General features: G+C 34.9%; 1 protein-coding gene across 1 annotated transcript in view; it reads right to left on the bottom strand.

Moving 5' to 3' along the window:
• Positions 1–23,697, bottom strand: part of LOC110114565 (eIF-2-alpha kinase GCN2) — a gene marked incomplete at its 3' end in the record, with an annotated part of 61,402 nt that extends 37,705 nt beyond the window's left edge. The window contains 10 exon segments of the mRNA XM_020847486.2: positions 3,207–3,321; positions 3,425–3,511; positions 3,603–3,689; positions 3,769–3,897; positions 5,989–6,288; positions 8,129–8,233; positions 8,503–8,608; positions 8,680–8,739; positions 8,830–8,901; positions 23,306–23,697. Coding sequence (XP_020703145.1) covers positions 3,207–3,321; positions 3,425–3,511; positions 3,603–3,689; positions 3,769–3,897; positions 5,989–6,288; positions 8,129–8,233; positions 8,503–8,608; positions 8,680–8,739; positions 8,830–8,901; positions 23,306–23,436 — 1,192 coding nt within the window.
• Between the last annotated feature and the right edge of the window lie 3,124 nt (positions 23,698–26,821).

Raw genomic sequence — 26,821 nt, 5'->3', positions numbered from 1 at the left:
CTCATCACTCCCTACTTAGTTGTTGACGTCTTCCCTCAATGATTGCAACCTCCGTGAACCTACACTCCTCTCTGCACTAATACTCACTTGTTAGTTCCACTTTCCTTCCTTCACCTGTCTCTCTCCCTCAACCACATTGAACTGCTCTTGTCGGACCTCTCAACCCTAGCTAAGGCGACCAACTAGTAGTCATACCTCTTAATCACAATCGTCATACTTATCACGAGCTTCGCTCACACAAAACATGCTCGAATCTCCCTCCCTCTCTAGTTGACCACCATCTCAACATCCTCAACCTCACCAGTTGCCAATGATCTTTTCCACCCTCAACCACCACGATACAATCTCCTCCTCACCTAACTCGACGATCTTCAATGTCCCTCAACTCCTTGCCAAAAATGACCCAATCCCTACAACCTCAAAAATAACAAAAAAAAGGAAAATAGGATAAAAATAAAAGAAGAGAGAAAAAAATGCATTTGTTCTCGTCACAATAATTGTTCCTACAATTCTTTACTCACTAGCATCTACACTCAAAGTTGTTCTATTAGTCATGCTATCATCATTCTTAAATGGTAGGTTTAGTGACTTCTCATAACCACTTCTTAAGATTTTGTTGCATAAAATACAAACTTGGTGATATTCTTTGTTGACATATATTTTTATGCCAACTCGACTCAGATCGAGTTGAATCAGACCCAATTGAGTTCGATTGAACTCAATCAACTCAATTGAGCCTCATTAAACCCAAATCGACTCAAATCGGGCCCAAATTAAGTCTAATTAAACCCAAATTTAAATCAAATCAACTTAAATTAATCCAAATCAAACTCGATTTGAACTCAATTCAAGCCCAAATTGAGAGTTTTTGGATAGCTATATTCAATCTTGAGGACAAAGCCCATGGAAAATTGCTACTGTTCACTTCCATTTCCAAAACCACCAGTATGGAGCTGATGCAATTCCTTATTTTCTCAGTCAATGAAGGCAAAGGCTTCTTCTCCTTTATCCACCAACTCCGCGCGAGCATGTGACAATGGAGGTAATAGCCAAAACAACTTGGACAGTGAGATTTCACTCATCTAAGTCGTCTATACCTCTTCAAGGTATAGGCGCTATGGTCAGAACCGTCTGATATTAGCTTCAGCAATATAAAATTCCTTAAACTTAGAAAATCTAGGTCTATAAACCTTAGGTATGTGGTTGACACCTCCCGAACCCTTAGGTCCTTAGAAACCCCAGCATTATATTTTCTAAACCCAAAAATAATCCCATATCCACTGTCCCCTCCGCAAAATAATGGAAATCCAATGATTTCCACTTATTTTCTCTCATGTGAGAGCCGAAAGAGGATGCTAATGAGCATAAGGTCCTTGGGCTTGCATTCAACGACCCCCAAATGAATGAATATTAGCACCCTTTAGGAGCGCCACACCCTAAAGGATATCCTAGCATTCTAATTTGAATTGGACTAAATTCAACTTGAGTTAACATATCCAATTTTCTCTTTCTAATTGCTTTTTAAGCTCACATAGAGGTTCCAAAATGAACTCTAAAGAGCGCTAGTGATTCTTAGAACCAAATGCTAAGTTTTTTATCATATTTCTTTATACAAAATCAACAAATGATCATTCCCCATAGACGTAATGCCCAAACCCTAGTCTTTTTTTTTTTTATTTGTTTAGCCCCAATTAAACAAATGACTATCTCTCTTTGAATACCTAAAGTTCAAAGAATCTTCCCTAATTTGCAACCCCTAAAGTTGCACATTCCCCTTCCTTTTTCTATGAACCCAAAACTTGTAGAAAATTCCCCAACTTCCTAAGCCTAAAAGCCATAAGAAGTACATCATTCCCTAGCCTTGAAACTATGGGATTCCCTTTCTTTTCTTAGCCTCAAAACCCATAGGAACTTCTCTTAACATTAGTTCAAAGGCTAAGTGTTAGCTCACTTCTCATTTGGCCTAAAAGCTGAAGAGGACCCTCTAATTATTAGCCTAAAAGCTATAAGTTCTATCACATTTCCCTCAATCATGAAGTTGTCAGGATTCTTACTCAATCCTTAGCCTCCAAGCTATAGGTTACACCTTCCAAACCTTTAGCTCCAAAGCTTTAGGTATTTCATGACCTTCCTCTATTTGATCCCTAATCAAGTGGATAATCCCTCTACTAAGACCCAAACTATAAATATCCTTTCATTTAACTAAAACAAGAGATATTATCCTTTCATGACAATTAAAATGTAAATTCTATATTCCTCTTTAAAAGCCCTTCCTATTGAAATTCACCTTATCCAATTAGATGAATTTCACAAAGTCCTAAACCAAATCCTTAGGCATGTTTATCTTACCTCAAATGACCCTAACTTAGCCTCATTTGAGGTGTATGTTTGTAAGTCCCATGCATCTTGTTAGACATAAGTTTGAGGTATTACAATTTAGTAGTCCTCACCTTAGATCTAGGATTCGAGGCTAATGTTGACTCCAGTCACCTAATAAACCCTCATATTCTGGGTCATTTCCTTTAACCTGTGTTATTAGAATATAAGCCTCAATTGTCTAAATCAAACTGATCAACTCAAACAAAAATTTAATTTTAAATGTAAAACCCAACATAAGATAATTTGATCACCTCTGAGTTTCTCATAATCAAGTGCTCTTATATCTTCCTCCTTCGACATCCATTCTTAAAAAATTTGATTTAAAGTTGATCACATCTCCCTTAAAATTCTCAAAGACAAAATTTTTTAACAAGAATTTCTCAAACTCAAAAATAAAATATTAGTCAATGTTTTAATGACTAGAAAAAAATTACTAGTTTAATCAAAAGTGTTCTCAAGTAACAAATGATTAAGATATAACTAACTATAGGGGCTTGCCGCTATAGGGCATCCGTACACCACAATAAAACAAACCCCATTCAACCAAATATTGAAAAATCTTTGCTAAAATATAAAATTGTGAGTTTTGTTATTGAGTCCATTCAGAAAAATATATTATTTTCTATCATATTTGATCACAAAATATCTCAATACGTTGACGATGACAAAATTTCACCAACACTATTGCCTTTAGGTTTATTCAAGTAGTAAATAAAATCAAGCAAGCATGCTAATGCAATTTCTGAATAATAAAGAAGCCATAAAACTGAAAATAGACATTATGAATATAATTAGTAAAACGATGCTTCACAAATTCATGTACTTACCAAGAGAATGTATTTCCTCGAAGTCATTCAAATAGCGGGAACTCAGAAGAGATGACCTGCTATCTCCAGTAAAATTGTTGGCATATTTCCAAAATTCAGAGATTCTCGAGACATTCTGTAAACGGAAGTTCAAAAAAAAATCAGCATCACAACTTTCCTTTTGCCCAAACAAAGAGGTGAAATAAAAAAAAAACAAGTGCATACAAAGATAAGCTAACCATGTGATGCTCAAAGGCATGAGCAAAAACTTTACTAAATGTTATTGGAGATCCATTAGATAGATCCTTAGCCCATTCTGAAATCATCTGAATCGTTCCAAATTAAATGAAGCGTAGAAATAACTCATGAAAAACAAGGAAATTCTTCACTAGAGTAGATATTGAAAGAATAGAATACCCCCAAGTTGTACAACTCTGATGATATTACTGGCAAAGCATGAGAAAGTGCTCTATCAGGAGAGCAAGCAAGATGAAGTAAATGCACCTAAGATTAAGGGAAAACAATTAAGTCCATGATCATGAGACTTCTATAAATCAAAAACTCAAGAATCGCTGCTACATACCATAAGCAGATCCTTCTTCCTGCAATGAGATTCAGACTCCTGCTTCCCTGTACTAGAATGTGAACTGAACGATTTGTCATCTGGTTCCGAATCATCAGAGTTCTCATTTTGCTCCAAAAGTTCAAGATCCTGCAGCCAAGCCAAGAATGAGATGTTTGACAAGGACACATGTAACATGAATAATGGCTAAACATTGTAAAGCCTGGGCACTTCAAAAGGGCATTATTATATCATGTTGGATACTAGTATGCAACATCAGACATGCCACTTCGTGTATTTCACTCTGCATGGAAAGAAATTAGACAAATATACTACTTCAACATGATTAAATATCAAATCGATAATAGCATATATTCCTTAACTTATTCATTCACTGGTGGGGCTAGTGGGACTGAATTTAGCCACCTTCAGCTCAGTGAAAGATGATTGGCACAGTAGCAAAAGAGATCTCAAGTTCAATGGGTATACTGATTTGTCAATATCACTTAATATCAGTAACCTGATGTATTCATAAATTCTAGGTTTATAATAAAATCACAAATATAACTTTATTTCTGGATATTCCTAATAATACGATTAGTTGTTAAATATTCTCACATACGCATGTAGGATATAATTTTATAAATACATCCGCTTATCTGTCTATAAGCTCGCGTTAGGGTTCTTTCAGGTCTCCGAGCTAAGAAGTTGATCAGCTGTACAGCAGAATTTTAAAATTAAAAAATCCTATACTTTTAGAAGTAATCCTAGCTAATGAGTCCAAATCACCAATACTATCAATGGTTCCTCTGGTAACAGAAAGAACACAACTATCAAACTAGCTTGTGGCTTACTGTTTACATTGTTTTACTCAAGTAGGCCAAATTGCTAACTTAAGTAAAGCTTTATCTTAGAAATAAAAACAAAATAATTGGTTCCATTTACGCTGATTTACACACTTCCTATCCTACACAAGTCAATTTATTCTCCACTTTCATCCTATTTGTAACTGCCATTTAAATTTTTAATGTGAGCAACTAGATCTGAAAACTTAAGCCTTTCTTTATTAACCAAGTAATCAAAACATTGATGCAGTGCAGAATAAAAATAAAATAAATAAATAAATAAAATTGATGCAGTGCAGGACAATAATTAGCTCAAACAGCCCAACAAAAGCTAAAATTGCCATAGGCCTAATATAAGAAATAAACCAAGCCACAAGAGGACTGAACCAAATCTGCTATAATGCATTTTTAAGCTAATTTCTATTTTTTAGCTAAATTTTCATTTTTTTTGTTGATTTATTTTAATAGGTTTAATAATCCTCTTTGGATAATGATAGGCTTAAAGTTATATACTTTGATAGATTAGATATCATTTAAAATAGAACTAAATTTAAAATTTAAACATAAATGATTTGATCTTGTAATTGTAACCCTATTTATATAAATTGAAACCAATGCTTCGAACTTGAATTATTGATTAATTGATGAATAAAAACTTTTACATCTAATCAAGGAACATTCAAAACTCAAGAATATGTGTTAATTCTTTTATGGGAAGGATTTCTATTACAATTATTACTTCCACAAGCCCCATCATTCCAATTTCACTTCCCTATCTAGCTGTTGAGAATCTCATTGCAATAGATGAAGCGATACTAAGTTAAAATGTTGAGCATACATTTATAGTTAAGGGGCTGTTTGGTTGCCTGAATTAGGAGTGTAAAGTAAAACAAATACCTGTATTTACTATATTTGGTTGTTTGGGTAAATTTGAGCGGAACAAAACGAAATCACCGGATGTGTTAGGAGTGTATTACGGAGACTGTTTTGCGTGAATTAGAAACCCGCTCAATACGAGCGGGTTATAAATTCATCGGAAGAAAAGCAAGCTTCGTCCATCGGAAGAAAAGCAAGCTTCGTCGTGCTGTTCGGCTTCAATCAAGAGGAGAAAAGCGAAGGTCGTCGTGCTGTTCGGCTTCAATCGAGAGGAGAAAAGCGTTGCTTCAATCGAGAGGAGAAAAGCGAAGCTTCGTCGTGCTGTTCGGCTCCAATCGAGAGGAGAAAAGCGAAGCTTCGTCGTGTTGTCCATCTGCCATCTTTTCTTTCGTGAGTACAACTAAAACCCTCGAATCCCTTCCGAGAACCTCCGGAAACCTTCGTCTGTTACCATTCGAGGAGGAGGTCCCGGACGGCGGATCTTCTGCTGGACTCGAGGAGGTGATCAGGTGGTTCTTGCAGACGGCGCCGGGGAAAATCCGGGCTGCTGCAAATGCTGTCGAACCAGATAATCTGAGTGAAAATCTTTAGTTCTGGTTTTGATGAAGGGTCTAGCTTGTCCTTCAGAAGGTTTACCAGAGTTGTCATTAGCAACTCTCGTTCCAAGGCGACCCCACAACATTTCGTCGCTGCACAAATCGCCATACAGATCAATTGAACCACAAACGGAAGGACCATCAGGATATAACCTACAGCCACCAAGAACTACTGAATCATCCTTAATTGACCGGTCCTTTCCAACCGAACCCAAGTAAGAAACCTACCAAAGATGAATGAGAACAGATCATAAATAGTCCGCAAGAATAATACATTAACAAATTATCATAAGATTTGAAATCTTAGATGTATAAAATAACTTTGCACTGGAGGAAACAATAACAAAAATTATAAAATGATTGTTTCCAAACGAAGAGAGACCAATACTCCTTTCCCTCTCTTTCTCCTAATTAGTATAATTTTCTTCAACAGAGGATTTTACTCAAACATTTCCGTGGAAAATCCAGCAGCAGGGTACATTATGTCTGGTTGAAATGATTCAGGTATGAACTCTTGTGTGATTCTGGATCATGACTTATGTTACAAATCAAACTCCCATTCACTTCAAGCTGTATTTTTGCAAAGCAGCTTTCTATAATGTTGACAAGTACTAACATCATACCATACAAGAAAAGGCACACATTGATATGACAAACAAATAAATAAAATAGATGAGCATGTGATGTTATCAAGAATTTCTGTACTTTTTATTTTATTTGAACAATAATATATTTTATTTTCTATTTTATTTTCTTTTCTTTTTTATCTATCCAATGATGGGAAAGCATCCAATGATCATGGTAGATTGTGCATAAAGCTTAGTAGACCTTTGGTTTGCTGGCTCGATTGGTCCTTGGCCACTGATGGTTCTCGGGTTGGCTGTTTTGGAGCACATGGCGTTGAGCTTGTTCTTTTAGTTGCTTGAAGCTGGAGTTTAGTAGCTCATTATTATCCAAAAAGGTACCTCATTAAGAAGATTTACTTTTGGAGTGGCCTTGTCCCTTCCCCTTCCCCTTTTCTTCTTGTCTCTTGGAGAACCGTGGCTTGCTCTTTATTGGTGGCTGAATTCAAAGCATTAGAATTTATAATAAAGTATTTTTTTCCCTTGGGAGTCCAACCGGCCTCTGATTTTCCGAACTGGGATGTATTTTCCCGTGGCTGTGTTGCTTTGATTTCTCGGCCTGCTTGCTTACCATGATGCTGGCTCCTTGGTTCCGTGAAATGCTGGGATGTTTTCTGAAATTGCATTTGGAAATCCTATGGAAATTAATGCTTGGGATGTTGTGAGCATTAATTAAGGTGGCTTTTGACATTCCTTTTCTATGCCTATAAATATGAGAAGATGATAAAAAGGAAAGCAGTTGATATTTGTGAGCATAGTTTGCTATTAACCTGCGGGTTTATTCGGAAATCCTGCGGGCTCTTTCCACCCTTCTTTTCTCATCCCCTCCGGAAATCCTGCGGGCTCTTTCCACCCTTTCTTCTCGGGCTTCTAACCTCTTCTTCTCTCCGCAAGTGTCACTCCATCTGTATCCTTCTTCTCAACAGTGAAGCAACTTTAGGGTGTCGTGTCTTGGTTGATTTGGAAGCATTTGGGACAGTCTTGCAGTGGTGGACCATCGGTTTGCTAGTCTTATGCACTTCTTTTATTTAATCTACTATTTGATGCATGTGAGGAACCCACTCTGCGGTTGTCTGAGGATAGCATCTTTTTATTTTCCTTTATTTCTTCTAATATTTCTTGTTGTGTTTGTCAAGTCTTAGCTGTCTGTTTCTATTTTAATAAAGTTTGTTTTAAGTTCTATCCATTGTGTCTGTTTCTTCTTGTGTGACTGCATCAGCATGACTGCTTGAGAATGCATCAAGTTCAACCATCGATGTCTTAAATAATGCAGGATGCATCCCCAACTATAACACACAAATCAACAAATTAAAGAGATTCAAAATAACATGAATGGGCAAACATTCGAGAGCATTCCAATAATTGAAATTTAATAAGAAACAGAGGGATGTGAATAAATTATCCCCTAAAATCTTTTAAGACCTAAAAGAAGCTGGCTTACAGATTCAACTGTTTGTTCTATGGGAGCAATTTCGGATAGAAATTCCTGTGCCGCCTCTACAAGATTAAAAATCATAACTCGACCTTCTCGAGAGTTAATATTTGCCTGCATGGAAGTTATCAGGAAGACATAAGGATTAGAAGTACTATGTTAAGCTAAAATACTCAATAAATAACTCCAAATTCATTTTGGCCTGGATGAAAAGCTAAGTTGACGAAACATTATAGCATATAGATCTAATAAAAAATTATGCAAAGACAGCTGGCAACAGCATAGAAGATAGCAACTATAGTCATAGTTAAGATCACAATGTTGTTGAAATGGTAGAAAATAAAAATAAAAACTGGAAACATGAATAGGGAGATTTGGCTCACTTGATCAACAAGCAAAGAGAGCAAGCGATCAGCATCTTTCTTTGATAAACCTTTCTCTGGCACTATTTGTAACTTGGGGCACTTGTGAGGATAACCAGGAAGAAATCTGAAATTTTTAAGGGTTAATTCCCAGATTATGAAAAGAACTTCAACAAGCTAAGTGAAACAAAGCATAACCTTACTAAAAGGAGGGCTGAAAGACTAAGTTCTTCAACACAAATATCAGTCCAGTAAGGTCTGTTCATTTATTTTTCTTATAAGCACTGCGCGTCATCAAGCTAGAATACTTGGTGAAACCAAATTAATAGCAAATATAAAATTAAAGACCTGAGATTTATTATGAGCTGAGTATGTGTTGCTTCAGATACAACTTTTATGTCTTCCTGGAAAATTGCAGCCCTAAAACAAGAGCAAAATAATAAGGAAATCAAACTTCCGTGAAAAAAAAAATAAAGAGCAATTAAGAGAAATAACAGGGCAATAGGCTAAACTAGCCAACAGAGCAATAAACAAAAACTAGCCAAGACCTATTTTGTGATTATAATCCATAGTTCATAGAGTAAAACTTCAAAACGTTTGCTGATCCTCAGTATCCTGACACATATTTTCTAAGCTTCAAAATAAGTTCTAATCTGTAAACAATCAGTAGAAATATAGTCTTATCTATGTGAACTGTCAATCCGCCCATACTTGTTAACGGCAAATGTTGCACTACAGTGCAAAGGTCCCTTTGGAGCCATGGCGCATAGCGGACGGCGCAGCGCGCATTATTTTGAATATGGCACAAATTATACAAGAATTATAAAAATAAAAAGCATGAATATGAAATATCATTAAACTGAAAGACAATCTATAATAATAATGAAAGGCAACCATAAGCATGTATAAGTTCAAATAAACAACACCCAAATATTTCATATTTCAAAATATTACAATCATTTCTTTAAAGGTTAATGATTTTATAAGAATTTAATCTACCCTTATTGGGAATCATCATTTATAATTATATTAAAAATTTATCTCAAAATTTAAAATATTACAAGCAATGAGCTATCAAACATTTATCTTAACACTTTTATTGTATTTAAAAATTAGAAAATATGTTATCTTAAAAATAAAAATAAATAAATAAATATAAAAAATATTTATACTTATATTAAATTTTTTTAAAAAACAATGGCGCGTGCTATTTTGCTTCGTGTGCCATGAGCCATGGTGCTGATTTGGTGCAAATTGCGCGAGCCATTTTAAACATCTGTGTCAAGCCATACATATGGTGTCGCGGGTCCGCCGTGCCGCGCCGTGCGCCAAGGCACGTGCTATTTTACGTCATTGACATCTATGAATCTGCCCACTATTAAAATTTAATCATGCCACACAAGTGTCCTGAAAAAAGACCAAAATCACCCAACAATATCAATTAGGTCTAGCTGACAAAGTCACCCCACCTAAGACAAATTAACCCTGGGAGCTTGTGCCCATAGAAAACTTTAATACCCATGTCTAACATAAATTGTGAATAGTATAAAATTCAATCAAGGTAGACATCTAGATAATTGAAATAATATTTCTTAGAAAACTCCATAATGCTTAGCATCCAGGCCCTAGACTTCAAAAGAGTTCAATGTGACGGCTCATCCTTGGAGCTCATGAGCATTTTCAAAGCTCACAAAGACACTTCAATAGAGGATTTCTCTCTCCATCGATCTTTGTAGTTCATTGGTTTTATCCTCTAATGTCACCCAAAAGTAGATACATGTTTCATCTTTAAGGCCTTGTAGAAATAAGGATAAATTCATGATCAATATGCCCTCAAATCAATCACAATACAAAAATATTTTAGAGGATATTAAATCCAATCATTGTGGTTATGCCCGCATAAGCACGGCACTCGTATTGGTATTCTCCAAATATTCCAAGTAATGAAAAATACCTTCAATCCATCACTTTTGATTACAAAATATATTAATCAAACAATCAATGGCACCTTAATGGGAGTCTACTCACATGTCCATTAAGGCTTCCATAAATTGTAGTGGTTGGACATGATGTGATGCTAGGTTCGAAGGCTCACAAGTCTACTAGAAAAAATCAAGCCTACTAAAAAGCAACAAATCCATAGTACCAAGACACAATGTAATACCAGGGCAAGAAGCCCACAAGTCCAATAGAATTCAAGCCAAGTAAAAAAGCAACAAATGCAATAATAGCGCAATTGTAACGTCTACATCAACAAAAACAATGGGTTTTCGTACATGATTACAGGTCTTCGCAACACGAGATCAAAGAATTTATGTTCATAGGTCTACTAATGACCAAATAGTAGAAAGCATGATCCAATCATTCAGGCTTTAGTGCAGAGCCAATAATTTGAGATTCAATTTTTAACACAACCACAATTTGCTCAGCTCAAATGTGACGAACTCCTCGACCATATCTCCAGCTTTGCAAAAACAGGCTCAGCTAAAATAACCATCAAAAAAGGACTCATCGCTCCCATGTTGATTTTGCAACAATCAGGCCTCCATGTTCTCTTCCCTCAGGCATCTTAACACATCTCCAACAAAAAGCCAGTTAAGTCAATCAAAACCACAGTAAGCAAGACGAGAACTTACACAATGAGATCCACAAAACAAGAGGTTGTGCTCCCCCAGATCATCAAGTAAAATATAACAATCAACAATGGTACATCATGCACAATTACAAGCTCTCAAAGCAGAGGCCGACACGATTCCTTAGTTTTTGACCAAGCCTTCTCATTTGTAACAAATATCAAATATGTAGAAAAAATCTCGAGACCTTTATCCCTCCTCTATACAAAAGATAAGCCTTAAGTGAAATATAAATACCTAAACAAATGATATCAATAAAACCTCTTGGGCTCTCTAAAATTCTAGATAGATTCTTTTTAATATTTGTGCAATTTGGTCACATTTAGCCTTACGAAGAGATTGAAAATAGAAGAAATAATTCTTACAATCACAATTCTACTCACAAACCTCCTCTTTTAGATATCTGGTATCAAATTATTATTCTTAAACCAACTTTTAATAATGATTATTAAAAATTCCACGCAGACTAAAACTATTTTCATGACCTGGATATATAACTAAAACAATAAAGTAAACTTCCCAGTCTATTACAACGCATGAACACAAAAATAGATGTGTCAAATCAGGTTTATAATAAACCACTTGGCTTATTTAATTTGAGGGGAGAAAAAAGAATCCAACTACATGGTTCATTTCAACATGTAACCACCTAGCTAAGCAAGAATATCTCGTACAAACAGGTAACTTTCCAAATCTCACATCAGCTCAACCCCATCATGCACAAAGCCTATCCAAAATGGAAAGAGAGCACTGTAAATCCCAAACAGCATTGATTGACAGAAGGTTCGTTGAATTTAGGTTAGTGTTCTCATATAAAATAGCTGAGGGAATAAATCAAAGATCTAGAGACTCAGATTAACTTAGATATATCAATAGCAAAAATTGAATCTTAATCAAAGATGAGAAAATGTTATTTAAAAAAAAGGGATTTACCTACCTAACACTTAAAACTCACATATTTACATATTTAACACATAAAACTACTGATGTACACTACCCACACCCAAAATCTCTTATTTCCTCATATCTCACACTCTATTCCGTCTCTGTGACCCGCACGCATGCTAGCTCCATTCGCTCGCAGGTTCATCTCCTTCACCCTGTTCTCCGTCGATTTCCTGCGTGAAAAAGCCATTTGATGCTTGTGAACACTCATTTCTCATTCCCTTAGTACTCCTACTTAGTACTCCTGCTCCTTCTTCATCGTTCTACTGGTCCCATGAGTTTTGAGTGATGCCCTGATATGATTCATGCCTTAATTTTTTGTACAACTATGTCATTCTTTGTCCGGTGAGAACTAGCTCTAGCTTTAGTCATTTTTGCTTGGCGGTTCAGAGATAGGAGTTGGATGGAATACTTTTTTGAGAACTCCCTCTGTTTTCTTCTTTGTTGAGCTATGATTTATGCTTTTTTGTTTACATGATATTTTTTGTTAGATGTTGATGCGGTGGATTGCTGATTGATTGGCTTTCACATATTAATTTGGTTTTCTTCGGTTGCCTTTATTTCACTGTGATGGGTCCGTTGGTTAGCTTTCATGAGAACACCCTCTATTTTTTGTTGTGCTGGAGTTGTGAGGGAATAAGAAGTTTTGCAACTCTTTCACTGAAGTTGTTTTCAATGCAGTGGAGGATTTCTATAATGTAGTGCTCTATAAATTTGCTGCATTGGAGGATTTTTATATTTGTAGTGGAGGATTTCTATATTTGTAATAGAGGATTTCTATAAGTATGCTACAGTGGAGGATTTCTATATTTTTGTGTTATGCAAATCCGAGCAATGATGAAAAAGAGCTCGATTTGTGCTGAGTGGTTTATGTTGGACAGCTCTACCTAAATGATCTATGTTGCAACCATGCCCTAACATGCATCCTATGGGATTATTGGAGAGTCATGGGATCAACAGTAGGAGAAGCGGTCTGTATTGTTGTTTTTTTCTCTAGTCTCTACTCATCTCCATAGATGAATCTTGCTTATGTATGAGTCGGTGATAATTGGTTGAAATGCATGCACATGAGATGTTAGTTGAAGTTGTTGTTTTTTTAGTCTCCCATTTGTGTTGTACTAACTTGGTTTATTTCCTTGTTAGTTGATGTTCTAAAGCAACATTTCTTCATGTATTGCCCTTTACATAATGAGTTTTAGACATTTGACGGTTCTACAAGCATGCACATGCCACAAATCTTTTGTTACTGCAACTTGCAATGCATTATATATAAAACATATCTAAGTGAGAATCGCATTCTACAAGCATACACATGCACATGCCTCACTTCTTTATGCAAGAAGCCATTTGTAGTTTTCACCCACATCACCAAAAGCCATTGCACGTGCAACTTCTCTGGAGCGCCACAGTCGCATATATGGAAATGATAATCTATATTTTGTCTAAATGGTATTGTTAATGTGCTTCGGTTGTATATATGGATTTTTCTTCATAATATAATGTATTTCAAAAGCCACCCAATTTGATGTAGCAAGTTTATTTCTAGCTCTGTTAACACCATGACACAAATGCATTCATCTAACCTCATAACTTTAAATTTCTAACCATCTCTGCATAGCAATGCACATACCCTCCAAGGGCACCCTCGATGTGAGCGTGTTGCTATAACTCTATATTTATTGCTAGCCTTTATCTTCACCCCAAAGTTAAGTAATGGTGGTGGATCTTAGGAACTGTTTGAAACTACTAGCATTATGAAAGCAAACACCAATTTCTAATATTTTATCATCACTAATTGGTTGCATAAGTTGATCACTGCTTAAGCTTTCAAAGTCAATGTTGTTTGAAGCAACATTAACAGCTCTGTCGGAGCTAGAACAATGCTCTAAACCTTCCAAGTTCATATCAGCCTCTACATCCTCTTGTAATGTAACAATAACATCAACACACCGATTGTCAGTATATTGTCCTATGATTGCATCACCTCATTATCACTTGAAATTGTCTTGTAAACTTTTGGAGAAGTAGGACTAACATGGTAGTGTAACTTAAACTCATGACTAGCTAACCATGGACAAATCTATTTAACCTTCTCTCTAAGGATAAAAAAATTAAGTAAATCATACTCTAATTTAATCATTTTCTATTTTCCACCTTCATATTTTCTTCTTACTTCACCATCATTCTCCATAACTATAAAATAAAAAATCTGCAAACACAATGGTGGAAAATAAAAATTATATGCATACCTCGTGGCAAGAAACAAAAGAAAAAAAATTAAAACATCACTCAACTCACGGCAACAATCGAATGACAAAGGAGGGAGTTCGCACAAAAAAATGGGCGTTCACAAGCATCAATGGGCTTTCTCACGCAGGAAATCGACAAAGAACAGGCTAAGGAGATGAACCTATGCGTGAATGGGAACTAGCACGCGAGCAGGTCACAGAGATGGAACGGAGTGTGGGAAGTGAGGAATCAATAGATTTTGGGTGTGGGAAGTGTAAATTAGTAGTTTTAGGTATTAAATATATAAATAGGTGAGTTTTAAGTGTTATATGTTGGTAAATTCCCCAAAAAGAAATTATAAAATGAGATTCTTGGGCAGACATAACCTTTCCATGATTTTGCAAATGTATGTGTAATAATATATACATCATGGTTTAAAATTGTGCAATAAGAGGCGCGCCTCAACGCAATTTCATTCTTTTAAACCTCAAAGCCCATGCAATGAGAGCATGAAATGAGGCGTACGCCTCAAGTTTACTAAGGCGTGCCTTGGTTTTTGAGGCGTCCGCCAATTAAAATTTATAAAAAAAAACAAAACAAAACCCTAACTTAATATTTATCTATTTGGTTTAACCCCCCTCGCGTCTTCTATCATTTCTGAACCGAGGGTTTCTTCTCCCTTCTTCGAGCGACATTTTCCCCTCTTCGTTCCATTCTACCGGCATCAACTTCCTTCCACCAAGAGCTGCTCTTCGCCTCTTGCTCGGAGTTCTCTTCTACCGCAAGTTGGACTGGAGTATCCTTCGACGGACCGACTGCTGAAAGCTCTTCTTCTTCGTGGTTGGAGTTTGTGGTTTATTGACAAAGGTGAAATAGATTTACTTCTTCTTCTTTGCACTTAAATGTGATTTTTTTGCTATACCATCGCATTTATGGACATCTTCCTTTGGTTTTCATTCATTTTTTTTAAAATTTTTTTCTTTTAAATTTTATGCAATCTTGATTTATTTTATACATACAATTTTCAATGTCATTTGATTGAATGGTTGTCATTGATAGTGTAAGAAAATGAAAATGATAGGATAGTGCTCATGACTTATGAATTCTTATGTGATATGTCATTGCTATTTATTTTTGGAATTATATGTTAATGAAAAAGAATACTGTGATTTGGGAAAGATAGAATTTGAGTTGAACTATATTTCATGTTGTCTTATTATTGGGATATTTTTTATTTCACGTCATATTTTGTGCCTTTTTATGTTTTATATTATTTAGTCATTAGTATATAAAAAATTTAACAATTTATATTTACGCAATTTTTTGATTTTGAGGCTTGCGCCTCAAAACGCCTTGAGGCTTACGCCTCGCCTCACGAATGAAAAATGTCACAATACCCGATTACGCAATTTTAAACATTGGCATACATCAACCCTTCCCCAAACCCTACTATTAGCAGAAGTTGAATATATTGGCACATCCTTTATTAAATGAATATTCTTACCCAAACCTTAGTACTAGAAGAAGCTCCATATATTGGTAATGCCCTCCATTAAATGAGAAATCTAAAGAAAATGTAATTTATAAAAACATACAACAACAAGCCTACGTGTGGTCAGCTACATGAATCTTTTTGCTTGATTATATCCTATTAAAACATAGGATAAATTAAGGATGAAATTATGATACATTTGGGGGGGGGGCCTTGTGGGGCCCAGGGGGAGTTATATTCACTGTGTAAAAAGAAGAAATCAAGGCAGATAATTAGGAAAGTTTATTTAAGGAAGGATGTCTGATTGAATTTAGATCGAGGAGGAAATTAGGAAAACTTTATTTAAAGAAAGGAGACTGATTTGAATTCAAATTTGGGAGAGAATTAAGAAGGTTTTATTTAGGGAAAGATGATTGATTTGAATTTAGATTTGGGAGGGAATTAAGAAGGTTTTATTAAGGGAAATGACAGATTTGAATTCAGATTTGAGAGAAAAATATGATGGTTTATTTAACGATAATTAGGTTGTTTTAATTTCATTATGTGATTGTGTTTGCTGTATTTTTTTAGAGTTATTCCTACGGTGCCTGGAGTTTATGGGAGAGCCGATCTACCTCTCGAATAGTAGATCAATTGTATCTTTCATTATTGTTGAAATAATAATCAAAACCAATCACTATCTTCAAATTCCTATAGTATTCAACTTGTTATCTTACTGTTTTTACTTCCAAAACACATGAAATTAGAATCAGAGCTAGGTTTTTTTGTGACGATGACCTCAAAGAAGGTTGATGTGTTGGAAGGTGAAATGGAGCAATTTAAATCCTAGATGGAGGAGAAATTCTCAACCATGGAGAATCGGATGGAGATCTGATTTGGAAGGTTGGAGGTGATGAGGAGGAAGCTCATGAAAATGCAATCAAAAACTCCACTGGTGGTTCTTATTACTAACCCTAATCAAGATTTAACAGAGATTTTCTAGGCCGAATCTAAGGGAAAGGAGATTGGACTGGAGGAGTTCAATGAGGAGAGTTTCTTTCATCAAGATTCATCTTCTAGGGCTATGATAAGGGGCAGATCAGGGTTTTCGGATGGGGGAATAGCAAGGAGGAAATTTTGTAGTGGAGGTTGCGGGGTGGTCAACCACTATTAGAGGCATTTCGAGCAAGGGGAGTGGGTGATCGTAGATGGAGGGGGTCGAGCCGAGCCGTAGGAATCGGGTTATGCAAGGAGGATGGAAAAAAGGTGGGAGCCCCATCCACGATGCATGGGAGGAACCGTTGGAGGGAGAAGAAGTTTGAGTGGAGATGTTAAGGTTATGATGTTGAAGATATAGATATTTAAAGAAGAGGGTGTCCATGGATGGGTGTATAGGGTGGAGACAGATGCATCAGAATACGTCCTAGGGAAATACTCATGCAGGATCATCGACCCATTGCTTATTTCCAGGTGCTCACAACCAAGGCGACGCAAGTTCGTATACGAGCGGGAGTTGATGGTGATTGTCTTAGCTATCAAAAAGTGTCAACCCTATTTGTTGGGGCGACACTTTATCGTTATGACAGGCCAAAGGAGTCTAAAGTTTCTACTAGAGCAGAGGATGGTGATTGAGGAGCATCAAAGGTGGTTATCCAAATTACTTAGATATGATCGCCCAGGACTAGACAGTTCATATCCTTCCACCTTGAGAACAAGGTGTGCTTTTGGGAGGGAGTATTGATACGCTAGGGGGGCCCACCTTGTGGGGCCCAAGGAGAGTTAATATTCACTATGTAAGGAGGAGAAATTAGGAAAGTTTACTTAGGGAAAGATGTTTGATTGAATTTAAACTGGGGAGAAAATTATGAATGGTTTATTTAAGAAAAGGGGGTTGATTTGAATTCATATTTGGGAGGGAATTACAAAGATTTAATTTAGGGGAAGACGCTGATTTGAATTCACGTTTTGAAGGAAAATAGGAAGGTTTTATAATAGGAAAGAGGACGGTTTGGTGGCATTTGCTGGAGAAGTTAAAAGGACATTGGATACCCCTAGCTGTGGTGGACCCTTGGTTTGCATATCTAAACCTTATTTTAAATTTATTTCCTACAATCGGTACATGTGAGGAGTCCTCTTGAAGGATGTTCTGAGGATAGTTTTTTTTGTTAAAAATATTGTTTTCTTTGTTGGTCTTCTTTTGTTTTGGTCGTTGGAAGTTGCCTTTTCTAAAGATAGTTGTTTTCTTATCTTATTTTGTTCTCAAAGTTATGTCTTAATTTTATAAAAGTAAGATTTGTTTCTCTTGATTGATTTCTCTTTGTGCCTTGCTCTAATTTGTTTACATCAAATTTGGGAGATAATTAAGAAGGTAGGGAAAGATGATTGATTTGAATTTAGATTTGGGAGGGAATTAAGAAGGTTTTATTAAGGGAAATGACAGATTTGAATTCAGATTTGAGAGAAAAATATGATGGTTTATTTAACGATAATTAGGTTGTTTTAATTTCATTATGTGATTGTGTTTGCTGTATTTTTTTAGAGTTATTCCTACGGTGCCTAGAGTTTATGGGAGAGCCGATCTACCTCTCGAATAGTAGATCAATTGTATCTTTCATTATTATTGAAATATTAATCAAAACCAATCACTATCTTCAAATTCCTATAGTATTCAACTTGTTATCTCATTGTTTTAACTTCCAAAATGCATGAAATTATAATCAGAGCGAGATTTTTTTGTGACAATGACCTCAAAGAAGGTGGATGCGTTGGAAGGCAAAATGGAGCAATTTCAATCCTAAATGGAAGAGAAATTCTCAACCATGGAGAATCGGATGGAGATCTGATTTGGAAGGTTGGAGGTGATGATGAGGAAGCTCATGAAAATGCAATCAAAAACTCCACTGGTGGTTCTTATTACTAACCCTAATCAAGATTTAACAGAGATTGGACAGGAGGAGTTCAATGAGGAAAGTTTCTTTCATCAAGATTCATCTTCTAGGGCTATGATAAGGGGCGGATCAAGCTTTTCGGATGGGGGAATAGCAAGGATGAAATTTTGTAGTGGAGGTGATGGAGTGATCAACCACTATTGGAGGCATTTCGGGCAAGAGGAATGGGTGATCGTAGATGGAGGGGGTCGAGCCGAGCCGTAGGGATCGGGTCATGCAAGGAGGATGGAAAAAAGGTGGGAGCACCATCCACGATGCACGGGAGGAACCGTTGGAGGGAGAAGAAGTTGGAGTGGAGATGTTAAGGTTGTTATGTTGAAGATATAGATATTTAAAGAGGAGGATGTCCATGTGTGGGTGTATAGGGTGGAGACAGATGCATCAGAATAGGTCCTAGGGAAATACTCATGCTGGATCATCGACCCATTGCTTATTTCCAGGTGCTCACAACTAGGGCGACGCAAGTTCGTATACGAGCGGGAGTTGATGGTGATTGTCTTAGTTATCAAAAAGTGTCAACCCTATTTGTTGGGGCGACACTTTATCGTCATGACAGGCCAAAGGAGTCTGAAGTTTCTACTAGAGCAGAGGATGGTGATTGAGGAGCATCAAAGGTGGCTATCCAAATTACTTAGATATGATCGCCCAGGACTAGAAAGTTCATATCCTTCCACCTTGAGAACAAGGTGTGCTTTTGGGAGGGAGTATTAATACGCTAGGGGGGCCCACCTTGTGGGGCCCAAGGAGAGTTAATATTCACAATGTAAGGAGGAGAAATCAGGAAAGTTTACTTAGGGAAAGATGTCTAATTAAATTTAAATTGGGGAGGAAATTAGGAAAGGTTTATTTAAGAAAATGGGGTTGATTTGAATTCATATTTGGGAGGGAATTACAAAGATTTAATTTAGGGTAAGAGGGCTGATTTGAATTCACATTTTGAAGGAAAATAGGAAGGTTTTATAATAGGAAAGATGACTGATTTGAGAATTCAAATTTGGAATGAAAATATGATGGTTTATTTAAGGGTAATTTGATTATTTTATTTTCATTATGTGATTGTGTTTGTTGTTGTTTTTTTTTTTTGAGTTGTTCCTAGCGGTGCCTAGGATATGTGGGAGAGCTCATCTACCTCTCAAATAGTATATCAATTGTATATTTCATTATTGTTGAAGTATTAATCAAAATCAACCATTATCTTCAAATTTCTACAATTTTTTACTTATTACCTTGTTGTTTGTACTTCCAAAACGCATCAAATTGTTATTTAAAACTAATAAATAGGAATTGAAAAATATAAAAAAGTAAAATAAATAGGATCATAAATTATATTTTACATTGACTTAAAAGCGTGAGGTTGAGTTAGCTCTGAAAAGGTAAATAAACTTTAAATTTTAATTCTATATAAAAATTAATGAGATTTAAAATATTACAAAGATATTATAATAATTTGTTTGACAAATCATTTAAAAATAATCCTATGGATAAGAGAATATTAACTTATTTGAGAAAAATATTTTGGAACAAAGTACTATAAAACAAAAAAGATATGCAAGGCTTAGCTAATATAGCAGAATTAAACATATAGAATGTACATGAAATTGAGGACTTCAAAATGTGAAGTCAAGAGCATCGAATGATGGGAATAATTAAATAAATAATGATTACTCGTTAGAAAGTCATTTTAGGTCTACCTCAAACTTTCTTAACTTAGGTCAAATATAATACATCTACTCTCCTTACCAAGTCATCGGAAGGCTGACATTTTATGTAACCAAACCATCTAAGGCGACTCTAATCTTATCTGTCATTGGAGCTACTCTAACCTTTTCTCATATATACTCATTTCACATTATGTTTTTAAGAGTAAAGCCACTCATCCACATGAGCGCCCTCAACTCTGCAATAATTAACTTAATTTTATACTTCTCTTTTAATGGCCAACAGTCTATGTCATAAAGCATTGCAAGTCTCATCACAATTTTATAAAAATTTTCCGCATTGAGGGGTACTTTTCTATCACAGCCCGATGCATTTCTCCACTTCAACCATCCAACTTGAATTCTACTAATAATATTCCGATCTATTTCACCGTCACTTTGAACAATCGACAAGATGTATCTAAAACTTGTACTCTTTTTAATGACTTGATTGCCCAAAGCCACAATTATCAGCAAAAAGCATACACTAAGATACATCCTCTTGCAAATGTCAAATAAGAATATTCCATGAGTAAAGCAAAAAGATGTGGGCTTAAAGTTGATCCTCGATGTAATCCATCTAACATAGAAAAATACTTGGTCAAACCACCTTGTGTTTGAATACAAGTAACAACTTATGCATGCATATCCTTAATGACTTGAATATAAGCATTATTAACTCATTTCCTTTCTAAGACTCCCCAAAGCACTTCTCTTAAAATTTTATCATACAATTTCTATAAATCAATAAATATCATATGTAGATCCTCCTTATTTTTCTATTCTTCTCTATCAAACCTCTCAATAAATATATAGTTTCCATAATACACCTACCCAGCATGAATCAAATTGATTTTAAGAAATATTAACATCACATTATAACCTATGCTCAATTATTCTCATCCAAAGTTTTAATGTATGATACATTAACTTAATTCCTCTATAATTTGCACTCTTGATCATCACCTTTATTTTTAAAAATAGGAACCAACAAACTTATTCTACACTCGCCTGGCATCATTTTAGTCTTCAAAATAATAATGAAAAGTTTAGTAAGCCAAGAAATTATTTCATTTCCTAAGTATTTTCACACCTCTGTTAGAGTATCATCGGGTCCAACTCCTTTTCCACACTTTTCTTTATTTTAAGTCTCTCTAAATTCATTTTTATTAATACGACGAAAAAATAAAAAAAAATATTTTCATTTAGGGTGCTAAGGTTACAAAAGTAATCGTATTCTCACAATCTTCATTGGAAAGCTTATCGAAATATCTTATCCACTTCTCTTAAATACTCTCTTCCAATAAAAATACCTTTTGATCTTAATATTTAATATACTTGAACAAGATCTTTACTTCTCCTATCTCTTTGTTTGGATAACTTATGCATACAACTTTTTTCCTACTTCCTATCTAATTAATTATATAAATCATTAAAAATTATATTCTTTGCATCATATATTACTTTCATAGACTCCTTATAGACCACTCTATATCTATTCCAATTTTCTAAATTTTTACACATAAACCAATTTTTATAATAAAACTTGTTATTTTTTATATTTTCTTACACATATTAATTTCATCACCGACTATTTTTACGATTAAGATCGTTTCCTTTTGATATCCCAAGCACACACTTTGCAATATTCTTAGTATCACTAGATATTTTTTTACATAACATTATCTTTCTCATACATAATCAAAACCTTAAGATCTTGAATCTTAAACTCAAAAATAATTTTATAAACATTATTTAAATGCCCATGTCTAATTCTAGGAAAACATTTTACTTTATTTTTCATATTTTGTCATCCATCTTAAAATCCAAAACTAATAAATAATGTTGGGTACATAAGCTTTTACTCAGAATGATTTTACAATCTTCGCAATATAAACAATCTATTTTTCTTAAAAGAAAAAAATAAATCTAAGTTTTACGATAACCATTCTTATAAATAATGAGATACTCCTCTCTTTTCTTAAATAAGATATTAACAATAATAAATTCATAAGCTAAATCAAAATCTAAATCGGTCCTAATATCTTCATTAGTTTCTCCAAATTCATAGTCATCATGAATTGTTTTAAAATCTTATGCCACTCCACCAACATGTCTATTTAAATCTCCTGCTATAAAATTGTTCTCTTCAAGAGATATCATTTATATTAATTCTTTAAAGTTATTCAAGAATTTTAATTTTGAGGATATATCCAAATTCCAAACATACTTTGTGGATTATATGTATTTATATATTAATAATCTCAAGATCAACAGGAATCTTTAAAGCTTTAATTCTATCTCCAATTATTTTAATTTCTACTATATTATCCTTCAAACTCGTATCTATAATCACACTTACACCATTTTTAGTACGACTCATACCTAAATAATATAGTTTAAATCTTAAATTATCAATCTCCTTAACTTTCTCTCTAACTCATTTAATTTCCTCATAGCTAAATTAAGTGGAGTATAAATGAGAAACTTAAAATAAATGTGGGGCAAGATTAAGAAAGGCCCATTAAAAATGATTATATTAAATTAGAAAGTGAAAATAAGTGAGAATAAAATAGTGCTTAAAAGACAGACTCTTTGAATAGGTACAGCAGGAGCGGAAGATGTAGCTAAGAAGGGCAAGCAAAATTAATGTGAGAATTAGCGAGGACAATAGGCAGAATGGCAATAACTAGATGCAAGGAAAATTCAAATTAAATTGACGTCTCGTGCAATTGAATGAAGAATGATAATTTATAAATAGACCTCAAAAAATTGTTATTAAATTAATGACGGCGAATGATGATGAGGAGTTTCCAATTCTCCGAGCAAAAATAGCAAAACGGCAAGGTTAGACTACTTTTCAGGCACAAAATTCGTCGAAAGAAAAAATAAGAAGCTTACAGAGCGGTTAGCTCTTCGGATAACAAATCGTTGTCCTCCCCGGGGTGAGAGTGATGGTCTTTGGAAGGAGCTTTGCCCCTGTTCTTGCGACCGCTCCCGCTCTTCTTCTTTTTCCTAGAGCTATGACCCATGAGGAACAGCTTCGCCTCCCGCCACCACAGATATCATATTACACGACGCAAATCCACCAAAAAAAAGACCCTTAAAGTCCAAATCAGGTGACCACAGTGCCCAAATAAGCTATCAGTAACGACAACTGTTAGGTGTTTGAATCGCATAAACCCTAAAGGAGGTCTTGAATTGGGGACGAGGTTCCTAACCATAGCGATTTCTCGCGACATTCGCGGGCGGCGACCAGGCTGACAATTAATGTACCAACCCCCGAATTCCAAAGCGAGCCCGTTGCTTTGATGCAATTTAAAAAAAAAAAAAAATAGGTGCAATCATGTTCAATATTCATTGAGATAATAGAATTTACAAAATACAAAAATTATATAAAACACATTCAAAAAACATGTGAGAATGAGACTCTAAATCAGAATTAAATAAAACACAACCTAAATATTCCTTTTTAAAAGGATAGTCTTAAGATGGTTTAAAATGGTCATCCAATCATAACAAGAGTATCGCAAGGCATAATGCTTATGCCAAATAAAATGAAACCAATCAACTTTATTATGCCCAAAATAATATTCTAAATGAAAAAACTTAAACTGAGGAGTAATCATCTCTTAGCATTAAATACAAAAAACATAAGAACTAAGAGTAGGAATAGTCGTAACATTAAAAGAAGATAATATTGAAAGAAATTATATAACGACCAAAAGTTATAAGAAATGACATCTTTAATCAAGACATTATGCCAGTAAGAGTTAATATTAGGAATAATCTCATAAAGAGATCTATCATTAATCCAGGAATCCCAATAAGAAGAAAGCCAACTATCAGCATAAATAATAAACTTAATTTTATCCTTCAGCAAATTTACAAAGATTCTTCCAAAATAAAGAAGCTTAAGTAGAAAAAGGCTTCCACAAAGAGCAATTCCTAAAATAGAAAAAACATATATGTATGTAATATATTTAGAATATTTGAAATTATTTTCATAAGTATAAAACAAATGAAAGTAATATTTTATGTTGGTTTGAAGTAAAATGGCTTTAATAAAGGCTAAAGGTGGTGGTGGTGAGCAGGCGGTGACTAGAGCTATCAATAGCTAGTGTGCATTTGGGAGCAGTGGTGGCTAGCTACACTAGCAGATGACAGTGAATAGTGGAGGTTGTCGGCAATAATAAAAAACTTAGCTTATGATGTATTTGAAATTCGATCAAAAATGAGCAAGTACATAAAAATGAACTACATATTAAATTTGAAATTCATCAAAAACTTACTTTGCCTTCACTTTTTATTAAACCAAATACCAAAATTTCTAAAACCCCTACATTTAAAAAAAAATTATACTCATTTTTCATCAAACATTCAAACCAAATAGCCCCTAAATAGATGGCAAGGATGACCCGTCTTTTTTTCTTTTTAAGAAAAAAAATTTAACATAAAAGAAAACCTAGGTCAAATATTCTAATTAACATTTTTAAATATATTTTAATTTTCTTAAATTTCATTTTAGATCATTATAATGTATGAATAATAAATTAATTACTTAAAACTGATATCAAAGTAATTTCAAGGATTTCAAACTACATTTTAACTAATGTTTGATAGGAAACTTCTCACTCAGTTGTTTTTTTCCTTACTAAGTTTTTTTTTTTTCAAATTAATAAAGTTTTATTAAGGTGATTCCATAAAGAATGTATTTATTGCATGTGATTACCAGAGTAAAGAAATAGATTCTTGAAACGTCACCAAAAATTGTATCGATCGAACACGAATCTCAAGGCATTATCAAAATTGAAACTTTCAAAATTAAATTTGTGGCCAATCGAATTTTTAGTTTAGCAAACTTATAGTCAAATTGAATGCCAATGAGATGAAACCAACGACACCAAAATCGGTCCAATTCGAGCCCAAATGGGCCCAAATCAAGGGTCTGAAGCATATTTAGAAGCTTCAAAGCATTAATTGGATGATCGAATGATCTTTATAGCTGAAACAAGCAGCTGGACAAGAGAAATCAAATGAGCCCAAGATCGCTATATTCTGACATCATTTTGGTAGATAAAAGTTGAACAAATGTTTAATGATCGAGGACTAATATTGGTCATTTGATGGAGCACTTCAAATTTGCTTCAGATATCTCCATATTTTCTTCGCATGTCACTCTCAAAATCTATAAATAGACCCTCACTCTTTGAGGGGTACTTTTGAGAGGACTATGACGGCTTGAACCTTGGGCTAGAGATTCAAGGAACACAACCACCAGCAAACCCTTGCCTCTTGGATGCGCCATCAGACTTTCACCAACTGAATGTTACTAGACATTCACCCGGTCACCATCATCAGACCTCAGCCAAGGTGTTTTTGTCGAACCTCCACCCAGTCATCATCATAGCACCTATGTTTAGCCGCTATCTGTTGACCTCATTTTTGTATGAGGTCACTCTTGATTCCTTCCTGAGTCCTAGATCCTAGGATCTTCCTAGCTCCTAGCCCTTAAGCCTAGTCCAGATCTTAAATTCAATCCAAACCCAGAATCCTTAGGCTAAAGACTTAGGTCCTAAAGCCCCTTTTAGGTGATTTTTCCATCACTTTGAAATCCTGTCAATTGGCATTTAATTCAAAGTCTGTCAATTCTATATTGATGCGACATACCTATAAGGCCAACCCTCCAAATTTGAACTCATTTGGAGGACTTTAACACCATAAACTAAATCCAATTTCAATGATTACAAAACCTTTAAATATTTACAATCCATGCCACTGGACCTTTCACCCAGTGGAATTTGACCTTAGACCCCCTCCAACTCTTTTGATCATTCCCAGGACCTTGGTATTAACTTTTTAAGAAATAATCCACATCTTTCTAGAATCAATTTGACCCAGAATTGACTCAAGGCCAAAATGACCAAAATGCCCTTTAAGGGAATTTTTGGACTTTTGACCTAGACTTGACTTGATTTGATTATCAATCTTTGAAACCTTTTCTAAATGTTTTCAAATAATTTTTAGGACTTATTGGACCCAATTCCAAATCTTGGGTCAACTTTGTTGACCAAGTCAACCTATGTCGACAAAAGTACCCCTTAAAGCTTTCAAACCCATCTCAAAACTTGAGTCAAATCCATTCAAACTTATTTGAAGCCAAGTCGCCTTGATTTTACATGATCAAACCTATGGTCAAAGCCATGTATTGAATACACATTTCCACTCAATTGATAAGCCTCATATAAGGTCTAATATTTGACTCAAGATTGAATCCACTTCACTCATATTCACTCGATGATTTAAGAACCTTTGATTTCACATCATTTAACATCTTAAATATCCCTTGGTATGACATGAGTAAATCCATGATCATTTTGACCAAGTCAACACCTTTAGACTTGGTCAAACTAGCTT

This window comes from Dendrobium catenatum, unplaced genomic scaffold, assembly GCF_001605985.2.
Source record: "Dendrobium catenatum unplaced genomic scaffold, ASM160598v2 fragScaff_scaffold_1468, whole genome shotgun sequence".
Taxonomy (NCBI): domain Eukaryota; kingdom Viridiplantae; phylum Streptophyta; class Magnoliopsida; order Asparagales; family Orchidaceae; genus Dendrobium; species Dendrobium catenatum.
This window is presented reverse-complemented; position numbering and strand designations above follow the sequence as displayed.